The sequence below is a fragment of the Onychostoma macrolepis genome, chromosome 22 (assembly GCF_012432095.1).
Source record: "Onychostoma macrolepis isolate SWU-2019 chromosome 22, ASM1243209v1, whole genome shotgun sequence".
Taxonomy (NCBI): domain Eukaryota; kingdom Metazoa; phylum Chordata; class Actinopteri; order Cypriniformes; family Cyprinidae; genus Onychostoma; species Onychostoma macrolepis.
In genome coordinates, this window is record NC_081176.1 from 10,491,370 (window position 1) to 10,514,030 (window position 22,661).

At 38.3% G+C, this 22,661-nt stretch overlaps 2 protein-coding genes across 4 annotated transcripts; both read right to left on the bottom strand.

Annotated features, from left to right (window-relative positions):
* Positions 1 to 13,237: 13,237 nt before the first annotated feature.
* LOC131530655 (uncharacterized) lies at positions 13,238 to 17,259 on the bottom strand. Its single transcript, XM_058761042.1, has 6 exons — positions 17,094 to 17,259; positions 16,859 to 16,976; positions 16,682 to 16,773; positions 16,300 to 16,521; positions 15,499 to 16,062; positions 13,238 to 14,246 (listed from the first exon to the last, which is right to left on the bottom strand). Exons 5-6 carry the CDS (start codon positions 16,051 to 16,053, stop codon positions 14,148 to 14,150), a joined length of 654 nt encoding a protein of 217 aa, XP_058617025.1. The 5' UTR covers positions 16,054 to 16,062; positions 16,300 to 16,521; positions 16,682 to 16,773; positions 16,859 to 16,976; positions 17,094 to 17,259; the 3' UTR covers positions 13,238 to 14,147.
* A 41-nt stretch (positions 17,260 to 17,300) lies between these two features.
* On the bottom strand, positions 17,301 to 21,571 carry LOC131530745 (uncharacterized). 3 transcript variants are annotated; one of them, XM_058761185.1, is made up of 9 exons: positions 21,146 to 21,571; positions 19,965 to 20,455; positions 19,372 to 19,452; positions 18,843 to 19,220; positions 18,447 to 18,601; positions 18,089 to 18,305; positions 17,782 to 17,960; positions 17,538 to 17,631; positions 17,301 to 17,433 (listed from the first exon to the last, which is right to left on the bottom strand). In XM_058761185.1, exons 2-6 carry the CDS (start codon positions 20,194 to 20,196, stop codon positions 18,291 to 18,293), a joined length of 861 nt encoding a protein of 286 aa, XP_058617168.1. In that variant the 5' UTR covers positions 20,197 to 20,455; positions 21,146 to 21,571; the 3' UTR covers positions 17,301 to 17,433; positions 17,538 to 17,631; positions 17,782 to 17,960; positions 18,089 to 18,290. The 3 variants fall into 3 exon arrangements, with proteins under 3 accessions (XP_058617168.1, XP_058617167.1, XP_058617169.1); XM_058761184.1 differs by having other exon boundaries at positions 18,843 to 19,235; XM_058761186.1 differs by lacking the exon at positions 19,372 to 19,452 and having other exon boundaries at positions 18,843 to 19,235.
* Positions 21,572 to 22,661: the final 1,090 nt, after the last annotated feature.

Sequence of the window (22,661 nt, forward strand, 5' to 3'; positions counted from 1 at the left end):
TTCTATAATTTTCTATTTTTTATGATTCATGAGGGACTTTGACTGAGGGAAGGGGAGTGCATCATGCAGTGTCAATACTTTAAAAAAAATTTAAAATGTGAATTTAAACAATTATTTATTACATTTAATATACTCAACATCTACAAGTAAAATCCTTTCAAAGTGTACAACGTGCTTTTGTGAACTTGACTATTAGCTAGAAATTAGCAAATTAGTAACAGTCAAACCTGTTACTGTCAGCCCTGTTCCCTATCAGTAGGGCTGTAAGATTCCGAAATTTTTGGAATCGAGTCCGATTCCGATTCCTGGTTCTGGAATCGATGGGAGTCAATTCCGAGAATCGATTCCTCTGTTGTTTTCGATTCTTTTTCGATTCTTGTTTTTTTTTAGATCGAAGGAACCTAATCTCGCCATGACTGCGGGATATAAAGGTCGTAGAAAGTATCCTTCTCATAATATGAAGCTTTATTTGTAAAAAAAAAATTTAAAAAAAAGACAAATTTCTATAGCTATGATTGATTTTTAAATAGTAATTTTGTCTGCTTTGCCCGTGAAATTATTCATAGCTCACTGCTCAGCAGGGACATGCATATCGCATGAATTGAAAAAGATACGAAGTGTTTAAAATAAATGTGCACAGTTCAGCTGAATGATGTAGTTTACTTTGACTGTATGCTTAGGATAAAATTAACAAACTGAACATTGAAACAAAATAACCAGAACATTAACAATAATACTGATAGAGCTCATGGTTTATCTGTCAATCAGATGCACTCTCGGCCACTGATCTATGCTCGTGACGTTTTCTTTTAGAATTGGCTGATAGAAATAAAAAAAAAAATAGTATTTTAGATGGAAATAAGATCCTCAATCACGTCATGATCTATTCTGTCATGCAGCGCTCAAAATTGTGGACAACATAAGCCAGTTCCACCATAAAATAACACCTGAATCATTTTTCTTTTCTTTTTTTAACTGGTTCATTAAAACTATCCGAAAGAAACTTTTCGTGGAAACGAATCAGACTTCTAATCACTTTTAGCGAGCATGAGGCGAAGGGTAATACATAAAAATGAAATAGATGTTTTATATATAAAAACAACTAACATAGGGGGGAGGTGGGGGTGCTACTTCTGGCAGTAGCCAGACTGGTCTAACGGTGACGGTGAGGAATTCCCCTCCGAGGAACCAACCTTCGAGGGCTCCTCCTTCCACCGGCCTCCATCCGGCTGCCGGTGGCAGCGCCTCAGTCTACTTGTCGCCGAGGGCGGCCCCCTGCTGCCGTCCCCATGCAGCAACCTCCAACAAAGCAGCAAAACCTTGACAAAAGAGCAATTTCTTTTATCTCTGGGTCCTCAGAGAGGACGGGGAGTTGTGGACAATTCACACTCACCCTCCTCTCTCGCCAGTGAGCAGCTGTGGGCGGTTCGAGAGTGTGGTCAATCGTACTACTCACGCACCCTCTGCCAGAACGCAGGTAGGTGTTGCACACATGCTGACCTCGCTTCGGACTGGCAACAAAACACCCGAGCCAGGTCCCTGTGTTCCCCCTCGCTGCCCCACTGCGGGTATGCCGGTGGTTCCATTGGTGCCACTTGTACGGTTTCTGGGATCCTGGCTAGCGCTTCCCAGTCTGCCTCGTTGGCTCCGTCAGACCATCAGACGGCTATGCGATTCAGTTCGCCCGGCGCCCTCCCAAGTTCAAGGGCATCCACTTCAATTCAGTGAAGGCAGCAGATGCTCCTGTCTTGCGTGCAAAGATTGCAGTCCTACTCCCTCCAGCTGATATGAGGACTGGGTTTTACAGCCCCTACTTCATTGGTCTCAACCCAACGCCTTTTTTGGGTACAATTTTGGATCTACTGACAGAGACGGGGCAACTTATGGCACCCGCGTCCAGACCTCTGGAAACTTCATGTCTGGTCTCTGGACGGGATGCGGAGGTTCTAGGTGACCTACCCCAAGAGGTAGTTGACACCATCACTTCGGCGAGAGCACCGTCTACGAGACATGCTTACACCTTGAAGTGGAACCTGTTTGTCAAATGGTGCTCTTCTCACCGAGAAAACCCCCGGAAGTGCCCGATCAGAGTCGTGCTGTCCTTTTTGCAGCAAGGGTTGGAGTGAAGGCTGTCTCCCTCCACCCTTAAAGTCTATGTGGCTGTGATTTGCTGTCAACCACGACCCTGTGGAAGGTGGGGAAGCATGACTTGGTCGTCAGGTTCCTTAGGGAGGCGAGAAGGTTAAATCCTCCTTCAATGAAGACTTTGCTCCTGCTTGCATTGGCCTCCATCAAGAGGGTAGAGGACCTGCACGCATTTTCGGTCGACGATTCGTGCCTAGAGTTTGGGCCGGCTGACTCCCAGGTAATCCTGAAGCCCACTATGAAGCCAGCTATGTGCCCAAGGTTCCCACTACTCCTTTCAGGGACCAGATGGTGAGCCTGAAAGCGCTGCCCCCGGAGGAGGCAGACCCAGCCCTAGCTTTGCTTTGTCCCGTCTGAGCATTGAGATGCTACGTTGACAGGACACAAAGCTTCAGGACCTCAGACCAGCTCTTTGTCTGTCATGGAGGCCGGCAGAAGGGGAATGCCGTCTCTAAGCAGAGGATGGCCCACTGGATAGTGGAAGCCATTACCCTGGCTTATCAGGCAAAGGGTGTTCCCTGCCCGTTCAGGTTGAGCGTTCACTCTACTTTAAGTGTTGCATCCTCCTGGGCGTTGGTTTGCGGTGCCTTGCTGGCAGATATTTGTAGAACTGCAGGCTGGGCGCCCCCAACACTTTCGCTAGATTCTATAGTCTTCGTGTGGAGCCGGTTTCCTCCTGTGTTCTCACCTCAAATGGGTAGAAGCACTGAGAGGCTCCAGTTTCGGGTAGGCTTGCTAAAACCACTCCAGAGGGATCCCAATTCCTACCAACTCACGCTGTGACTCGGAGTGACCAACTGAAAGGGAATGTCTCGGTTACCTGTGTAACCTTTGTTCCCTGAAGGAGGTAATGGAGACGTCACATCCTGTCGCCACGGCTGCTGTACCACCGCTGAGCAGCCGGGTCACCGGGTCACAGGACTCCTCAATGAAAACCTGAATATGCGCTGCACAGTGTTTGGCAATAGCATCGCTACAAGTAGTGACGCTAGTAGTTTAACTACATTTCTCAGTAGCGTGGTGGTAGCGTCACTGCTTTCTGAATCAAATAGCTTTTCAGTAGCGAAGCTCTATTTTTGATCAAGTAGCGTGGTAGCGTCAACAAAAGCTAACGTTACATTTTTTCCAAAGCATTTCTGAAATTCAAGCTCAAATCAGAAATATAACTGCTACAGATCACTGATCCTGGATCAGTAAGTGACGCCACCTCCACTAAACCTCATAACGCCATTGGCTCCTCAAACTGTCAGTCAAACCTCATTATTCCTCCCGCCTCTCTCGTGAATGAAGTGTGGCGCGCAGTTTGGAGCATCAGCTTGTTTGCAGTCTGAAGGTAAATAAAGAACTGTTGATTTAATAAGTACAGCATTTTCTTTACTCAAAAAACACTATATTTATAAAGGCTAATGTTTTTAAGTAGCAGAGAGTGTCTTAGTCTATCATTTGTTGTTGAGTCACAGCCAAATAGCTAGTGCGACGCGCTGAATATTTTATAATATGATATTTTGGCCAAATAACAGGGGAAAAAAAAAGAAAAAGAAAGGAAAAAAACTGAGCGCCCACATAGCGACAGAACCTGCAAGTTCATGAAAACGTAAATGTGACGCACGTGGCCTATCTGATGTGGCGGTAATGAAAAACATTCGGGGAAAAATGTTGGGGAAAAACATTCGCTGGTCAAAAACTTCATATTTGAACTTGATTTTGGTGAAATGTTAATAATATAATGACCAGTGTTGGGCACGTTACTTTAAAAAAGTAATTAGTTATAGTTACTAGTTACTTCTCACAAATAGTAACTGAGTTAGTAACTGAGTTACATCATTATAAAAGTAACTAATTACTAGGGAAAGTAACTATTGCGTTACTTTTAAAAAAATGTTCAAATGTCAAATAACTTTGGATGCCCCCAATATTAAATATGTTAAATTAATGAAATGGACACTAAAGAGAATAAATTATTATTATAAAACATTGTACATTAATCACTATTTATCTACTGACACTTAGTATCAGTCAGTCAAGCATTATAATATAATATTATGATAATTCAATATTATAGAAAGTTCTATCATATGATGATAGAACTTTAGTAATTAGAATAACCAAGTATGAATGCATATTTGCCATCAATATAAAACGCAGGGATTAAAACTAAGGATTAATGAGCTGCTGGGTTCATGAATATTAATCACGTTGTCTGCGTTCGCTCGAATTGATTTCGCATTAGCTCCGCCCACTACCAGAGAAACCGGCAGTTCTTAAAAGCTGAAGAACTCCAAAGAAACTCCTTTATTTTGACAGGAAAATACAACAGAGAATATCGTTTACATGTAGCGCGTCAGTTCTGCATGTTATGAAAGACTCTCTTGCTCTGTATCTTTCTTTGCGTGCGTGTATGTGAGAGAAAGTGACGGCGAGTCGTGCGCTTCACACTAGAGTTTATGGTACGTCAAATACAGCTACACACTGCGCATCCATTCAGATGAACTGAAAAATTAAATTCTAATAATATAATATAGTAACGCCACATTTTATTGACAGTAACGGTAACGGCTTTGTAACGGGGGAAACAGTAATTCGTTTGATTACTCGTTACTGAAAAAAATTAGTAGTAACGCCGTTTATTTATAACGCCGTTATTCCCATCACTGATAATGACACATGCAAGGATGCAAATAAACGTAGCCTATCTGTTTGCCTATACATTTATATGGTAACACTATACAATAAGATTTCATTAATGTATTAACTAACAGGGAACAATGAACCATACATTTATTACAGTATTTATTAATCTTTATGAAAATACAGTCTTTCAGTGGTAGTTCACTTTAGTTCATAGTGCATTAAACTAATGTCAACAAACAACTTTTGATTTTAATAATACATTAGTAAATGTTGAAATTAACATTAAGATTAATTAATGCTGCAGAAGTAGGCTATTGTTCATTCTTAGTTCATGTTAACTAGTTAGCTAATGTTAACTAACGAACCTTATTGTTAAGTGTTACCCTTTGTATAAATGTATCTGTATACAATAAAGCCACAATAGCCTACTTCCAGCCGACAGCAAAAATGTATTTTGCCTATGTCACAATATGAGGTAAATCCGCCCTGTACATGATGATTTTGTTGACAAATTGGTTTGTAACAGTTGTTGAATAAACAATTAACCAGGGGCCTGTACCATGAAGCCGGTTTAGCTGGCTAGCCAGGTATGTTTCAGTTTAGTTTGCACCAATCCTGGGTTTTAGGTACCATGAAAGTGGCTTGGCTTTTAGCTGCGTTAATTGTCATAGTAACTTACACTCCATGGCTAACCTGCTCCGGGGCAGCTTATGTTAGGGATCTCAAAGTGAAATTGAACCGATCAGATGTGCGCAAAGTGACACATGTCTGACACAAAAAAAAAGTCACTCCCCAAGTTTATCTTCCTACAAATTAAAGGTCACTATAAAGTACCTTATAAAAAATACCTTGTAAACTACAATTCACATATGATTTATATAATTATAATATGATTTATATTATTATTAATCCATTACAAACAAGCACTTTTAGTTTAACAATTATTATAAAGCATTTATTTTAAATGAATATTAATATATACAGATCATATGTAATATAAATAAGTCGTAGAATCAACAGACAACGCTTTTAAAATGGTTAAATGTCACCTTACATTGACTCAAGTCTCTATTAAGTTTCACTTGTGACTGCACTGATAGAGCAAGATAATTTCCTTTATTTGTCCTCTTTCATGGACAAGTACTTCAGTGGAAATGCATTTAAATTCCTCATTCTTTAATCTCTTAACTTTTAACAAAAGAGTTTTGAATCTCGCTGGCTTTCTCGTGAGAAGTGAATCACACTTGTTCTGTCTTGTGATTGGCTGTTCGCCACTGATGTCACACATTCATGTGCACACACTCCATTAACTCAGGATCAAAGCCTGGGTTGACAAAGAAAGCTGATGATCAGCATCATGGTACCAATAAAGCCAGACTGGAGTTGTTTGGTTTTGTCAACTCAAAACTAATCCTATAACTCTGAATTTGTTTATCTGCCATCATGGTACAGGCCCCTGAACTATTATAACTGTCTATCTACTTGACTGACAGTTTTATTGATCACTGAGAGAGCATTGACTTGGTATGATGTTAGTTCAATATAAAAATTATAAAAATATATAAAAAATTTTTTTAAATAGCTTAGATGTAGTAAACTACTTTTGCCACGTTGCTTTAGCTTAGCTTGCTACATTCCCCAGGGCTGTAGCTTTAGTGTAGTGAAGCTTCATTTAATGAAGAGTAACTGTTAGCTTAGCTCACTACATTTTCCAAGTAGCTTGCCCAACACTGGCGCTGCACCTGCTGCCTACTTATACTCATGCTATATTTATTCAGTTTTCAGATGATGTATAAATCTCAATTTCGAAATCGACCCTTATTTTTGTGGTCCAGGGTCACATATGTGAAAACTATCACATAGTTATAATTAAACTATAGTATCTAACGCTTGTGTTGGTAACAGGGTTGAAAAAAATATCAAAACATGAGGTAGAAAAATAGTCATAAAATAATAAATTACATAGGCTGAGATAGCACTTTGTCATTCTTGTCATTTTGAGGTGTCATCATTTCATGGATATTTAAAAAAAAAATATATATATTATCTTAGTTTATTTTGTAATTTTTGCAAGTGGAAAAGGCACCGATTTCGTAGAATGACCCAGGCCTATATGCCTGCATTTACAATAAATTAATAATAATAATAATAATAATAATAAAATCACCTGGCTAATAAAGCCTCTTAATTTGATTTAAAATGATTTGCTCCTGTGACTATTTAAGTTTCACTGTTGTTTCAAATCTACTTCTTTTGTAACGTTTTGTTACATTTAAAGTTTCTGAGTTTATGAATGTTAATGTGATAACAAAACAAGGTCAAAAGGTCAAACATTATAACATCCCAGTTAAAAATAATTAATGGATTATAATTCATGGCTTTTGAGCAGTGTTTTTGTCTTACATATGTTTGTGTTCATTTCAATGTTTTTGTCAGTCTTCTGTGTCTTTGCTGATACAGATGAACCTGCTGGAGCTCCACCTGGTGGATAAACATGATATTTCACTAATAGCTCCTCTATCACATATTCTATTTTATTTTGTAAAAGTTCTTGAAAAGCTGATATGCATCTGTATTTCAAGTATATTTGTAATTATTTTAACCTCTTTCTGTACAATGTTAAATAAACATGCTTTTATATATTCTTTAAATATATTCTTCAGGCCTTTTTTCTGTCCTCTGAAATAAAGAGTAGCAAACATCCTTCATCTCTTGCTTCATAAATACTGAAATCTAACATAAAATCTGTTCAAATTTATTGAAACCTTGTGTATAAAAAGTTTTTAAAAAGATTTCAGACTATGGTGCCAACATGAGCACCCAAAAAGATTAATACAACAATTGAGAATCAGGGCCCGGTGCGAGGTAGAGAGCGGGGGCCCCTCAAAGCAGGGCCCAAAGGACGGCCATGTTGAGAATAGCAGATCTATACATGATGTCCCACTGACAATACGATCCACTGGATTTTATGATATACAACAAAATCACTTCATATTACTCCTGGATTCTGCATTTAATTACATGTATTCATTAAACAGACACTTTTATCTAGAAAATAAATACTTTTATCTATCTAGAGAATACATGACAGAGACACTACCAAGCTGTTAAAAACTGTTAGATGAAAATAAAGAATTGTTGCGCATTTAGTGAATTTGCATAAATATATTCAATTCAATTCAATATTGCTTTATTGGCATGACTGTAAAAAATACAATATATATATATATTTTTTTAAAGGTGACAACCATTGTTCTCATCATGTCTGCGGGTGTTTCAGCTGAAAACATACTGTTAATCAGTTCTAGGAAGATGTTGACCACTGGAGTGAAATGAGAAACTGAGAAGAAAAACAACTGACCGCAGTCACACGTTCACAAAAATACATGCGTGAATATCAGTCACTTCTTCAGTTTATATTCCACTCTGCTCTTAGTTTGATCTTTATCTCTCATCACAACTATTTTAACACATTTTCACATTCATGTCTGTTTAACCCCGTGATGCACAGATGTTTGGCCTGATCATGTATCTCCATTGCCCTGCAGCTTGTAAAACTGTTGTTTGGTTTAGTTCAGTTTTGGTCCAGTGGATTTCTGCTCTCCACAAACCACAATGAAACTCCCCTAACTAGTCACTGAATCACCACATGAAAAGAGTTCAGCAAGAGATCTGAATCTGAATGCTTTACATTAACAAAACATGCATTTTGTGCAAATACCGATTCAAATAAACATGCAGATATTAACTCTGCAGCCTCATTGTTGTGATCTGGTGCAAAAGAACATTAGGTTTGCAAACACCAGCCCAACACAACATGCTTTTGTTCTGCTCTGGCCTTCAGTTACTCATTGATTTGGTTTTCATCTACACTGATGCATTTAGCAGATACTTTTTCCCAAAGTGACTTACATGTGACTTATATCTTATATCTTCTTTAGTCTTGAAGATTAAATCAGTGCATCTTGCATGGTCACGTTTGCCTGATGGTTGATAAAATATACTGCATCCCAAAATACAATATTCTACTCGCCATCAGAATCAATACTTTCTAATGACATTCTCTCCACTTCATTATGTGATACAAAATAAATTCTTCTGCATCTGCATTTTTTTTTTCATTCTATTATACTTGTTCATTTAGCACACCCTTTTAATAAGAAAATACAACAGACACTAGGCCTTTTATTGCAGAAATAAAATACAATAAATAAATAAGAACGACTTAAATACAACTACTACATGAAAAGAATGATCAAGAGAGAGAAAACGTTTAGTGAATACACATTCAAACCTTAAAAATGACTTTTAAAAGGTGACAAACATTAACCTCATCATGTCTGCGGGTGTTTCTGCTGAAAACACGCTGTTAATCAGTTCTAGGAAGATGTTAACCGCTGGAGAAGAAGAAAAAATGATGAGTGTGAAATGAGAAGCTCAGAAGAAAAACAACTGACCACAGACACTCGGTCGCAAAAATACATGTGTGAACATTAGTCATTTCTTCGGTTTATATTCCACTCTGCTCTAGTTTGATCTTTATCTCTCATCACGACTATTTTAGCATATTTTTTCATACATGTCTGTTGAACCTAATGATCTACAGATGTTTGGTCTGATCAAGTATCTTCATTGAGTTCAGCTGTTATAATCATTGTTTGGTTCAGTCAGTGTTTCTCTGCTTCCCACAAACCATCATCAAACTCCAGATCAACTAAACCACAGACATCAGCTGCACCAGTCACTGAATCACCATGAAAAGAGTTCAGCAAGAGATGAGTTCAGTACAACAGTCTGAATGATTCACGTCAACAAAACATGTATTTTGTGTGAATATAGTAGCAAGTGATCAATTGAGAGCAGATGAGAGAGAAGAACTGCCAGCGCAGAGACACTCCAGCCTTTAAACACACTGTGATTTAATGAGCTGCTAAAATAAATGCTGATAAACAGCCCTTCAAGAAACTGAAGCTCTCAGGAGCCAAAAAGATCCTCATACTTTATACATGTGAACATGTGAGAGAGAGATGGAGTGTGAAAACTGACCAGCGCATTGGAAATTTAGTTTTTTAATACTAAACGATAGCATTCAGATCTGCTTCATATAACAGAATCAAATCTGGTTGATATCACATTTGTTTAAAATGACAGAACTTTACATAACAGTGCACAGATAATGAGAGCTTGTACAGGATCAGGATCTACACGTCTGTGTGAACTGAAAAGATAAATGAATCCTAATGACTCAATATGAATCACGTGTCCAGGATTACTCTTTGGAACAATATTATATACATTTTGAACCATTTACAATTGATTTTTGACAGTTTAATGTCACTGTGTGAATGATTTAGACTAAAGGTCAAAAGGTCAAACATCACACACATACAGTTGATCATTATATGATATTAAATTAATTATTCTAAATTACCAATCCACATGTCAGAATGTTTTTAATCTTCAGATTCAGTCATTTTAACTCAGTTTAATGGTGTACAGACAGTTCATCTCTCCTAAAGACCCTTCTGGAGCGCCAACTAGTGACCGAACGTGTCATGTCTAAATTATGTTATGAGTTATGTGATCACCACCTGATCCTGTATTTGATTTTAATTAAGATTTGATCTGATCATCATCACTAGAAGCTGCTGTGAAAATCTCAGTATATTATTCAGTGATCTGTGTTTGATGAGGAAATATCAACATACTTGTTATATAGCAGCTCAGTTTCCTCACTGAACTCTGATTAAATCTCTATCATAGTGAAGGTCATTAAAATCATCTGTTTTGAGATGGATATATAATATTTGGAGGATTTTCACAGTATATGTATTGTCATGGCTTTATTGTGTGTATTGTTTTCTCTCTTCTCTTCCGGTCATGATCGCTCTGCTGGTAGATGCTGTAACTACACTATCTGGAGAACAGAGCATCTTCTTCTTTGAAGGCCATTCAAACGAATACGTGTAGTTGTATTTTCAAACAACATATGAAATTGTAAATATTTCATTATATTATATTTTATTTGTAACAGGGATTGTAGGTGAGAGAAGTGAATGACCAGCACTCTCTTCCACCCTCAATACCACTGAGGTGAGACAACTTGAGCACAGAACCCCCAACAGCTCCCCGGGTGTGTGTGTGTGTGTGTGTGTGTGTGTATGTATTCATTACTCACTGCTGTGTGTGTTCACTTGGAGGAGATAAATGCAGAGCTCATGGTCACTTTCACTTTCTCTCTCCTGCTGAAGCTGCTGTAGCTCCCTCTTGTGACTGAATATGAAAATCGCTCATCACTCTGATATTTTAGTGCTTTAGGAGCTGATATGAGAAAAATGTGTTAATTATCACTTCGCTTCTTTGATCATTTTTATACAGATTGACAATTATGTTGATATCTTGCTCTTACTGAAATCTGAAAAGTCTGAAAAAACGTTTTGGTTTTTTTTATGATGATGAACCAAAAGTTTAGAACAGATTAAAATAGAAAATAGAAATTTTAATAATTTAAAATTATTTAAAATAGCAATGTTTATTAATTGTAAATATCTATACTGTTTTTTTCTTTCATAATTTTATTGCAGAATTCGCAGATTACAATGCAAGACAGAAATCATATCCCACTTTCTAACATTTCATGTTTCTATTTTCAGAAACATGTTTTGTTGTTGAAGCCGGAGCAGAAATGTTGATGATGTCAGAGTGATTGACACTGGTTAGCGGATCTTATGTCGTCCCCACCTCCTCATTCACTACATCCAGATCATCTGCATTCAGCTCAGGTTCTCAGTTCACACATAAATCAGTTTGAGCTGAATTAACTGCAGAAACAGAACAGAATGTATGAGGAAGAGCCACAGCTGCCCCATGGTTAGAGAATCTCTCCCATCAGCATATATATATTTACTTATAACTAAAATTATTATTATTATTATTATTATTATTACTTTAAGAAGTACATTCCACTGTGCAATAATAAATATATTTCTGTTATCATTTCTTTAGGTAATACTGACCTTTATTCTTGGGTTGTTGTGAAGACGTTTGAGTTTCAGTGCGGCTACCACATACCTGCGTTTTAAAAGAATGAATGTATAAATACAGGCTACAATTTATGTTCATGGAAAAAAATACATCGGTGACCATGCCTTTATATTTTCTTTCAGAGGCATAAAGCAGGATAATGTGGCATACACTGGATTCTCAAAACACTGACCGACTCTTGATCAAACTGTGATTCTGTTTTTGGGTTAGTAACTTTTTACACCCAAATAAGGGGCAGGAAATGAAATCACACATATTATGTGAATACAAATATATGCACATTAAAAAGTGCTTGAAAGTGGTGCATTTCTCCATCATTTGGAGGGTTTTCCAAGTTTACACATGATTTCATTACGGCATATATAGATTGCACTTGTTTCTTACTAATTTTGGAGTAATGATGAAAAAAAATAAAAATAATAATAATAATAATAGCACCAGCATGTCCCACTTAATGACATTTTGTAGCATTTTTTTTGCTTTGGATAATCATTTGTAAGATGAAGTAGTTCTGTCCTGGAGTGGGGGGTAATCACATGGTTGCAAAAATATGTGAACCTTAGTCTTTTCAGTTCATGTTCCATTATGCTCTTAGTTTGATCTTTGATCTCTCATCACTATTTTCAACCCATTGTTGTATTCATGGCTGTTGAAGTCCATGACTAGTTATAACCAATACGTCCCATCACTTTGATGATTTCTGACCAGATTTCTGACCTGATTTATGGGTATATGACCCCTCTGTCACCCTGACTGTCACGTCACCGGGGTCCTGTCAGCCCTGACTGACATGTCAGTAGGGTGTGTGTGTAAATCAAAAGATCTAAACAGATGACATATGTTGGATTTATGATGTTTTATCACTCACCTGTGCCGTGGGGGTTTTATGGCATTCCTTCCTGGCCTGGAGGTGTTGGGCCTCTTCCTGATTGTGGAAAAATGGCTGAGCAAAGTGTGTGTATTGACACCTTATGTTTGTTTGATCTGTTTGTTATATGTTAATGCCTAGTCAGGGGGGTCATCCTGACTGTGGGAAAAATAGCAGAGGAAAGGGTGATGTAGTGGCTCATTAAGAGGACCAATGTTTGTTTGATTTGTATGGCATATGTTATTACCTAGTCAACAATTTGTTCCTACCGGCTTGTCTACATCGGCTTCTGAATAAGGAAGGTTGTCAGGACATCTACCTTTCCAGGTTGGGGATAAAAGAAAGGTGTCATGTCTGAGGGTTGTTCTTTGTTTTTGGGGGGATGGAAGGCATCCAAACACGTGTCTAATGTCAAACCCCTAAACGGTTCAGTTCTGCTTGATCTATAGGCTAAATGTTGATAGCTAAGACATCACTGTTTTGATTGTATGAAAACTGAAACATAGAATTAAAGAATTCACCAATTGATGAAAATTTCTATATGCGTCTGAAAAAGGTGCTATGTCCGGGCAAGTTTTTCTTTATCATCTCAACGTGTGTATGCTAACACCTCTGTAGGATCAGAACAACCTAATCTGTAGGTTGAATAGATAAACTTATAAGGAGGAGTCTTAAGTTAAAAATTATTCAAACCACCAACTATCCATTTACTTCTGACAGTGAAGGTGATTGTGGGGTCTGACTGACAGCGGACGACAGTATCCTCTTTGTGCTTGTGTTAATGGCTTTACAGCATTCACTCATATAGATGTGCACAGAATCATGCTTTAGTTCAGTTCAGTTCATTTTATTTATAAAGCACAATAAAACAACAATGGTTGACCATTGTGCTAAACAATATTGTTTAAATGAAAAGTACATAACATGATATGACAAGACAAACAAATAAACATTTTTAAATAAGCCTTGCTTTAGACAAATAATCAGCACTTTGGCTGATTATTTGGACTCTCTCTCTCTCTCTCTCTCACACACACACACACACACACACAAATCTGAGGAAACTAAATTTTAAGTATGAGCAAAAATGTTGTTTTTACTTTTTGTAGTTATTTAATAAATGTTTTCATTTTAATCTAGCCCGTAGATAGTATGTGTACTGTAAAAGAACAAATAGCCTATACATTTTACTTAAAACTTCTCAGTAAAACAATTACACCTACGGTTTTAAACATGTTTAAAAGGTTTTAAACACATTGTCACTAAAGCAAGTCATGCTGTCTATTGTCTTTAAATTAAACTTTAGTTTTATTCTTTAATTTCTTTAAAACAGCCTGATGATAATGCACCCAAGTGCTTTTCTCACGAGTAGAAAACTCTTTGGATGTGTTTGTGACATACAACACGTTCTCACTCCCAACTCGTCACATATTGAAGCTTGGTTGGGACCCCTTTGTTGTCATGTTTTAACTTGCAGGGCTTCCCGTAGACTTCTGACCGGAAGTGGCGGCGTTGACATGTGACGTGCAGGAAAGCAGACCGCAGTGTGTACTCGAGACTATGATAAACAGGAATAAAAAAGAAAACGCTGCAATAAATTAGTTATGGCAGGGCGAGTCAATTGGCGTCCCCCAGGTCATATTTAACTGATTTTTTATTTTAAATTTCCCGCTCGGTAAGTACAACAGTGTTGCCAGATTGGTGTGTTTTCCAGTATTTGATCAAAATCCACACAAAATTATATAGCAAACACACAAATCTTACCAATGATAAACTATACAAATTAATTCATAACTACAACAATAACATTTGCTCATCAAATGGCATAATAAAGCAAATTAATTAAATTAAGTTATGACGAGGCCCAAATTCCGGCCCTGCCCATCTTGCCAGACTCCCAATCAGGCAAGCAGGAAAAGTTGTTATGTCTGCTTTGGAAGTCTGTCGACTAAACAAAAATAAATGACAAAGTGGTGTCACTGGATAGCCAGTGGGGCAATCTGTCAAGAAAAGCAGAAATGTTGGGCGCATAATTGATTCTGCCCGTATTGCAGTAAGTAAAATGCAAATTTTTCATAAGTGTTATTTGAAGTGTTATTTTGTCACATAGTAAATGTCATAGACTGTTAGCAGTATGATGTGGCCTTTATAAACTTAGTCTTATGTCATACAAGGAAGACTCTTTGTCTTTAAATTGTGCTAAAGAGAAACAATAAGTTGTGTTCTCTGTCAAATAATGAGTCAGTCATGTTGGCAATGGTAGAAACTGAAAGAGTACCTCTGGCCTTATCTGAAGTTGAACTTTGATCATATAAAAAAAAAAAAAAGATTACATTTAAAGTCCATTAAATGACCTTAAAATAAAATTGCTTTATGCAGTACTAATGTATCTAATAATTCAGTGGGTTTAACTAATGCATAGTAACTGCTTTTGTTAATTTCAGGTGCGGAAACTTGAGGCAGTGGGTTACAAGCCCATTTTATTTATTGGAAAACAAAATAAAAAGGCTTCAAATAAGTGGGTTGCAGACATAATTACCCATCTGCACCCCACTCCTGTCACAAGAAATTTTTTGGAGAAGATGCGAAGGGCTTATGAATTTATCTTGACTAAGGGTAAGAGCAAGATTTGTGTTCAGAAATTATTATTATTATTTAAAATACATGTATTTTTTTTTGTTAATATAATACAGATTTGAAATGAATGTAAACTTGTATTAAAGCAACCTCCACAGCACAGCAGCTGGACAGTGACATCCCCACAGCAGAGCAGCACAACAGCCCCAGTCAGGAGCAGCGCAGAGCCTCACCGTGGAGCTGTCGGAGAGCCTCACCGTGGAGCTGTCGGAGAGCCTCACCGTGGAGCTGTCGGAGAGCCTCACCGTGGAGCTGTCGGAGAGCCTCACCGTGGAGCTGTCGGAGAGCCTCACCGTGGAGCTGTCGGAGAGCCTCACCGTGGAGCTGTCGGAGAGCCTCACCGTGGAGCTGTTGGAGAGCCTCACCGTGGAGTTGTCGGAGAGCCTCACCGAGGACCTGCCGGAGAGCCTCGCCGTGGAGCAGCCGGAGTATCTCACAAAGGAGTCCGAGACTGTATTTATACTCAACCTTGTTTCTCTGTCTTCCCCACACTCTCCAACTTCTCTCTCTCCTCCATCTTCTACTACTTTTACAGCTGTTCTTCCTCCACAGTCTTCTCCACCTCCACCTCCACTGCCATGCTCTAAGTCTTTGCAACAGAGGAAGAAAAGGACAAAAACCTCAATCTGTTCACCAGCACCTTCTGCCACCTCTGTCTCTCCTCCATCTCTTATCCCCACAGATCTCTCCCTTCCACAGTCTTGTCCTCCACCTGCTGCCTCTTCCATCTCCCAGTGCTTGAGTCAGGAGGGGCCAAATGTGAAGAAGAAAAGAAAGGGTAAGTTTTGTTTTGCCGTGGGATATACCTTAATACACACTATTAATATAATTTGCTCTCAGACAAAGTTGACTTTAGGCAAATTAAATTTATTCATCAGGTCATTGGTAGCCATAGCCAACACACAGTATTTTGTGCTTTAGTTATTTAGCTGTGTTTAAGTGGACAGTGTACTGCCATGGCCAAGCTGTCTCACCAGACAAAATGGTTTCCAAGCACAGAGTTTCAGTGTTTGGAACCATTCTGTTGTATTTCTCTACCACTGATGTCAAGATCCCCTTCTCCTCCCTGATCTTGCGGCGGATCCTGGCACGACCTTTGTTGCCATCAGTATCTTTACGTCTCTTGATACTCGCCACCAGCACCTCAATTCTGCTGGCCAAGGCATCAACATCATTTGTGGTTGTTGTTGTTATTGCTGAGAAGAAATGTGTGGGAAAAATTACAATAACAATTACAATTATTCATGACTAAATGCATTACTAGTTATAAAAACAAGAACCAAATGTTCATTGCACAGCTTCAAACACTAATAACATACATTAATGAACATCTAAAACAAATTCTACTGTTATTACCTTCTGATAACGGCGGCTCAGTGCGGTGGCCAAATTATTGAACTTTTGCTGATTCCAGCGCATGGCCATGAGAGTCAGCATGTCTGTGCGTCCTGCAAACACAGGGAATATCATGTTACCATATTCCCCCTACTTATTATTTAATAATGTAACTAGTGCAGTATGTGGTCATTTTACCTGGTTTGGACATGTGTTTTGTGGTCACTGCAATCCTAGACAGGAAAGCATTGCACTGTTCCACCTCCTCCCCTAGTGTTAAACCAGCCCCATCCTGATATGCCCCACTCCATTTCACCTGATTAGGAATAAAAACAAATAAAAAATACAAATAATAATGCTATACAAATAATAAAAGATGCAAGATCATTTGCAGATGTTCAGTTTTGATAATCACATAGCAAAGTTCACCTACCTCGCATTTAAAATCATGGGCTTTGGCATGGAAGACTGAAAGGAAGGGCTTCATGTTAAGAAGGTGCTGGAGCTCTGGGCAGCTTTTTGCAACTCTTTGGAGGTAGGGCCAATATTTGCAGGTCACATCCATACAAAAAAGTGATTTGCCTACTGGCCAGCTTTTCTTGCAGGTACAGGGATAGGCAAAATTTCACCCTGTACATATTTAAAGCACAGAGCAGCACTCCGTGTCGACACACCGCAAGCTCCAATCCCTCCTCGTCTACCTTGCTTGCAGATCTTTGGGAGGTCTCTCTGGCTGCTGACCACTCCCCTCCACAAACACCTCTTCCACTGACCTATAATATGGAAAATGGTTGATGAAAATAAGACTCTCCTAAACAAACTCTTCAGTAAGAGGTAAGTGTAGTCCTGTATATAGTCTAATTGTCTGTGATTTTACATGTTTGGATGTCTTGTGAATGTAGTCCACAAATCTTGTCACATCTTCATCCTTAGCTATAAAGACGTCTTCAAAGATGGCCTGTTCTTCAGATCTAAAAAAATAATAATAATAAAAAATACAGAACAGGTACACACAAGTTTATGATACCTTGTAATCTAATTTTACTTGGTGCACATTAAAGAGATATTTTTTCTTATAAATATTGTTTCAACAGTGTGATATTACACGCAATTTGAAATACCCAGCTGCATTCTTAAAACGCTAATGCTTGCGGTTTCCATCTACTGAAACTGCCAGCATATCTGGGGTGCACGCAGGACAGATAAAGGGCTCTTCCTTGCAGATTTTGTCCACCTCATATCGCACAGCCTCCCACTCAAAGAAACGTTTCTGAAAACTGTCTGTGGAGATCTTGCCAGTCTATTAAAATTAAGGAAACCAACAGCTAATAATGTACAACAAATACATTAGCATTAAAACATATTACGTTTCATCCCACAATACAAAGAGATTAACAATACTGTAGGATAAATAAATTCAATACTCACACGACCAAAGCGGACAGTTCGCTGATCCAGCATTCTTACAGTCCTGGTGCTGCCATCTTCATTTCTTCAAATGAGAAAAAGACATCTGTGGCATAAATTGTGGCAAAGTGAAGGGTCGCAGGCCAGTAGTCACTTCGATTTAGGTCGACCAGTCCAGCAGCCCAAGGGGCTTGGCATGCCTCACAACTCAACTCAGGCATGCTTAGATCATATCGTCCTGGAAAAATAAAAAAAACATCGACTTTAACGTAAACCTTATGTGATTAATCAGGGTTTGGATTCTTTAAACAATTTTTACATTACTTTGTATACGTTTTAAACATTACTCAGAAGTCATATGTAGATTTTACATACAGACCTGTGCCAAACTTATGGGAGTAGAGCATGTATAGATTTTTATCTTCACACCCTTATTCATTGTGATCACAGCAACAGTCTTCCCTGGGCTGACCCTCAATGACTCTGATGAACAACCACACATTTTGTCAGGAATCTCCACAGGTACAAGCCGTACTGAAAAAAAGATCAAACATGTGAATTAAGATCATTTGTATTGACTGAGTAATATAACAGTGTAATGGTTCAATGGTAATGAAGTACATTGTTGAAAAAGTATAGAAGAGATGCTCAAAAAGCTTTAATTCAATATCAAACAATACGAGACAAAAAGGCACTATTTAAATAGTAAAGCTTATGAGGCCTAACGATTCTCAGAATTAAATGTATGTTGTACACCTCACAAACCAGAACTTACCACAATGGGAAAGAGCCTTATCTACAACAAAAGTTGTTGGAGGCAGTGGCTGGTAGAGTCCAGGGGTCATGGCATCTCGGTTATGGAGAACATGTCTGGTGTGCATGCTGACATCACATTCAGCACAGTAGAAGGGTCGTGGTCGACAGTCACCACACCGGACAGCAGCTGGATTGCTCCCACACTGTTGGGAGATGCATGTTGCCACATTTTCTTGTGCCGCAGCGGTGTTCACCAGACGAGGTCTCTCTGCCCTCCACCTCTCTGAGAAGAGACTTTGTCGTGTGCTCCAGTTCGAGGAAGCTGGGAGAGGATCTCTTGAGGTTTCAAGAGGTGATGCCTCATCATCTGAGATATCGCTCAGTGAGTGCTGGAGATCTTGCAGAAAACACTCTGTTAAAATAGTATGGAATATTTAAAAACAACACTTTAATACATTAAAGTGTACTGCATGGAGTGCCTTTGACTGTGAAAAGGACAGTATTCTGGCAAATTTTAAAAATGTAAATTTACACAATGAAGTACACACCAACAGTCTCTGGAGCAAAGGTCACCTCACAGTTAGTGTCAGGAGCATTGATGGGAGGATCAGTTTTCCGAATGTGATCAGCTGCACCAGATTTAAAAAAAAAAAAAAAAACTTTTACAACGTTTTCAACTTGTCCCAAGGCTTGTGGCACAATTTTACCTCCTTTATAACCAGCCTGAAATGGCCAAAGCTCACTGCTTAATGTTTAGCTAGAGAGAAGGACTAGCAGACTTTTTATTTCCCAAACCCAAATGTGGACAGTACAGTTCCTTGCAGTTATCTATAAGGTGTCATAAACAGATGAAAGCAAATAAGAATGCTTGCTGTAGAAGCAGATCATTTAAAAAAAGAAACAAGCTGGTTGGCTACTGACAACACGCTCAGAACAAACACAGTCTTACCAAGACCAATATTATAGTGTAGTTTATACTGCTTTACACAAATACTGCATGTAATCAATTTATTTTCATGTTAAAAATCAAATGAGTGGTTCTGGTTTGATTGTTTCCCTGACATATTCCTTGTTTGATACATTCATAAGTGCCTAATCAATGTAGATATTCAATGGATCTTGAATGAAAAAATATACTGACCCTTATTTGACTGATTCCTGCTTGATCTTGGCCTTGCATAGACAATGTTTCCATCAATGTCTCTCTTTCTCCAATGCACCCTTGGTTCAGGTGTCTTTACTGGTGCTGCTTCCTCCTCTTCCTGCAGCTCACCGAGCAAGTCATCAAGACTTTGGAGTTCATCATTGAGTTCTTGATGATCAACCAGGTTATCCAGCTTCATAAACTGTTCTTGGAGTTCTGAATCACTCATGGTGATGGGCAGAAACACAAACAGACAGAAAGACTCACAACAAAGAAGGACAGATACGACAACTAGAGATGTAAACAGAGGGAGAGAGAGAGAGAGAGAGAGCGAGCTACAGAGAGACAAGTACAGGTTAACAAGACAGACGTGGCTCTTAAAAGTGCCTTTGGTTTGTGTGTGTGTGTGTGTGTGTGTGTGTGTGTGTGTGTGTGTGGAGGGAGGTTAAAATAAAGGAGAATGTTGGAAGCTGGCAAATTTGAAGGACCTGATAAGAGAGGAAAAAATATTGAACTCCTTACATTTTTACCAGTATTTTCTTCATCAGTGTTGGCAGATTGGGCAGTTTTGAGTTGTACTACGTGGAATAAAATGGGCTTGGACAGCTGGCATTTTGATATTTCTGTTGTACTCTTTTATTTCTTTAAGGCAAATGACAGACATGGAAAATGAGAGAACACTTAATTTGCTTTATTATGCCATTTGATGAGCAAATGTTATTGTTGTAGTTATTAATTAATTTGTATAGTTTATTATTGGTAAGATTTGTGTGTTTACTATATAATTGTGTGTGGACACCAATCTGGCAACACTGTTCTTCATCTGAACATTTATAAATGGCTAAAGTGTTGTGATCGAGCTAACTTACTGTAATATGGGTAACTGAACACACATCATAATTACAAATCATACAATCTCCTATGACATTATCCTACATGATTATATGTGAAAAAAAAATAAACAAGCTTGAATTTAATTAGCTAACTTAAGCTAGCCGACTACACATTTGGTGCAGCACGTTATATTTTTATAATATCTGCTGTCATTTACTGCATCACGAAACTGCTACCTTGTAATTCTTAAGGGTCTAAACACAATTTCTTGACCTGATTATACAGTTTTCGTTCCGTAAATGTAAGGATTGTCCCCATCTGTATTAATTAACTGTTCTACTTACCAAGCGGGAAATCGCAGTGGACCTTGGGATCGCGCCTTACAATGACGTCAGCATCACTGATTGATTTATTTATTAATAAATAAATAAAAAATAATAACAAACAAACAAACAAATACATAAATAAATAAATAATATAGGTTGATTGCATCGCATTGCGCTGATTAATCACTGATTAACCAAACATAATCACAGCACATTAAATACGTTTATCATCATCAACAAGCCTCGACAAAAACACCAGCATTACGAGGAATACACTACTGCTGTTGCTCGCTGGAGCGTTGTTAAAGTCACCGCTGAACCTGTTTCACAGACGCACTTTGATATCAGGCAACGAGTGGTTTTTAAAATAAAAAATCTGTTAAATATGACCTGGGGGACGCCAATCGACTCGCCCTGCCATAACTAATTTATTGCAGCCTTTTCTTTTTTATTCCTGTTTATCATAGTCTCGAGTCCCGTACACACTGCGGTCTGCTTTCCTGCACGTCACATGTCAACGCCGCCACTTCCGGTCAGAAGTCTACGGGAAGCCCTGCAAGTTAAAACGGTCGCCGTGATTTTGTCAAGTAAGACATGTCCTGGATCAACATCTTTTGTTGATCCTGGATCAACATTTTTGTCCAAAAATATAGACTTAACCCAATCTCTACCCCTAAACCTAACCCTACCCATAATTTATTCCTAAAATCAGTGAGAAATGATAGCTGGTTAACAAGGGTGTTGAAGCACCTAACCCTGATCATAAGCCTAAAACTTATATTTCCTGAAAAGTTATCCCACAATTCTGATTGGTTGATTGGAATGACGTTCCAGGATCAACAAGGATGTTGATCCAGGAACATGTTGTACTTGGTGAAATCACGCTCACCAGTTAAAACATGACGACAAAGGGGTACCCAGTGAGTTACAACATGACGCCAAAGGATCCTGATCATAGACATATAAATACCTATGATCCTGACCAAGCTTCAATATGTGACGAGTTGGGAGTGCGAACGCGTTGATTTAGAATGTAAACAATCAACTGAATTAACTGCCAGTGGTTTGTTTATTTTCTCTTGGTCAGGAGACAAGTTATTAAAAATGAAAAATAAGTCAAAACGTAGGAAAAAATAACATACTGATTTAAAAAAAAAAAAAAGTCCAGTTGTGTCCAAAATGTCTATGTGTTGTTCCTCTAAGTAAAAGCTCACAGAGAGCTATGAAATAGCAGTCTTATTTAAAATGTCTTTACCTTTCTTCTTCTGTAAGGTTTTTCTCTTAGTTGTTGTTTGATGTTATCTTTTCCAACATGAATATCTTCTTCTGAAGACAGTTATCCTGTGATTAGCTGTGATTTGCTTCTCCTGAACTTCCCTCAGATTCAAGTGTGGTTTAAAAAAAAACAAAAAACCCAAAATTCAACAAAAGATTCGTCTAAATGTTGTTTTGTTGAATCTACTACTTTTTGAAGATTTTTAAATGATTATCTCAATTTTTCTCAGTTTTGCAGGAGCTCAGCTCATGTCTGACC

Coding starts and splice junctions, on each gene's coding strand:
- LOC131530745 (XM_058761184.1), bottom strand. CDS start 20,196: ATGAGTGATTCAGAACTCCAAGAACAGTTTATGAAGCTGGATAACCTG. Junction 19,453..19,964: donor CAGGAATCAGTCAAATAAGG/GTCAGTATATTT, acceptor AATCTGGTGCAG/CTGATCACATTCGGAAAACT. Junction 18,602..18,842: donor TAAGGCTCTTTCCCATTGTG/GTAAGTTCTGGT, acceptor TCTTTTTTTCAG/TACGGCTTGTACCTGTGGAG.
- LOC131530655 (XM_058761042.1), bottom strand. CDS start 16,053: ATGGAAGAGGCAGCAGGTGGAGGACAAGACTGTGGAAGGGAGAGATCT. Junction 14,247..15,498: donor GGCTCTCCGACAGCTCCACG/GTGAGGCTCTGC, acceptor TGTTTATCATAG/TCTCGAGTACACACTGCGGT.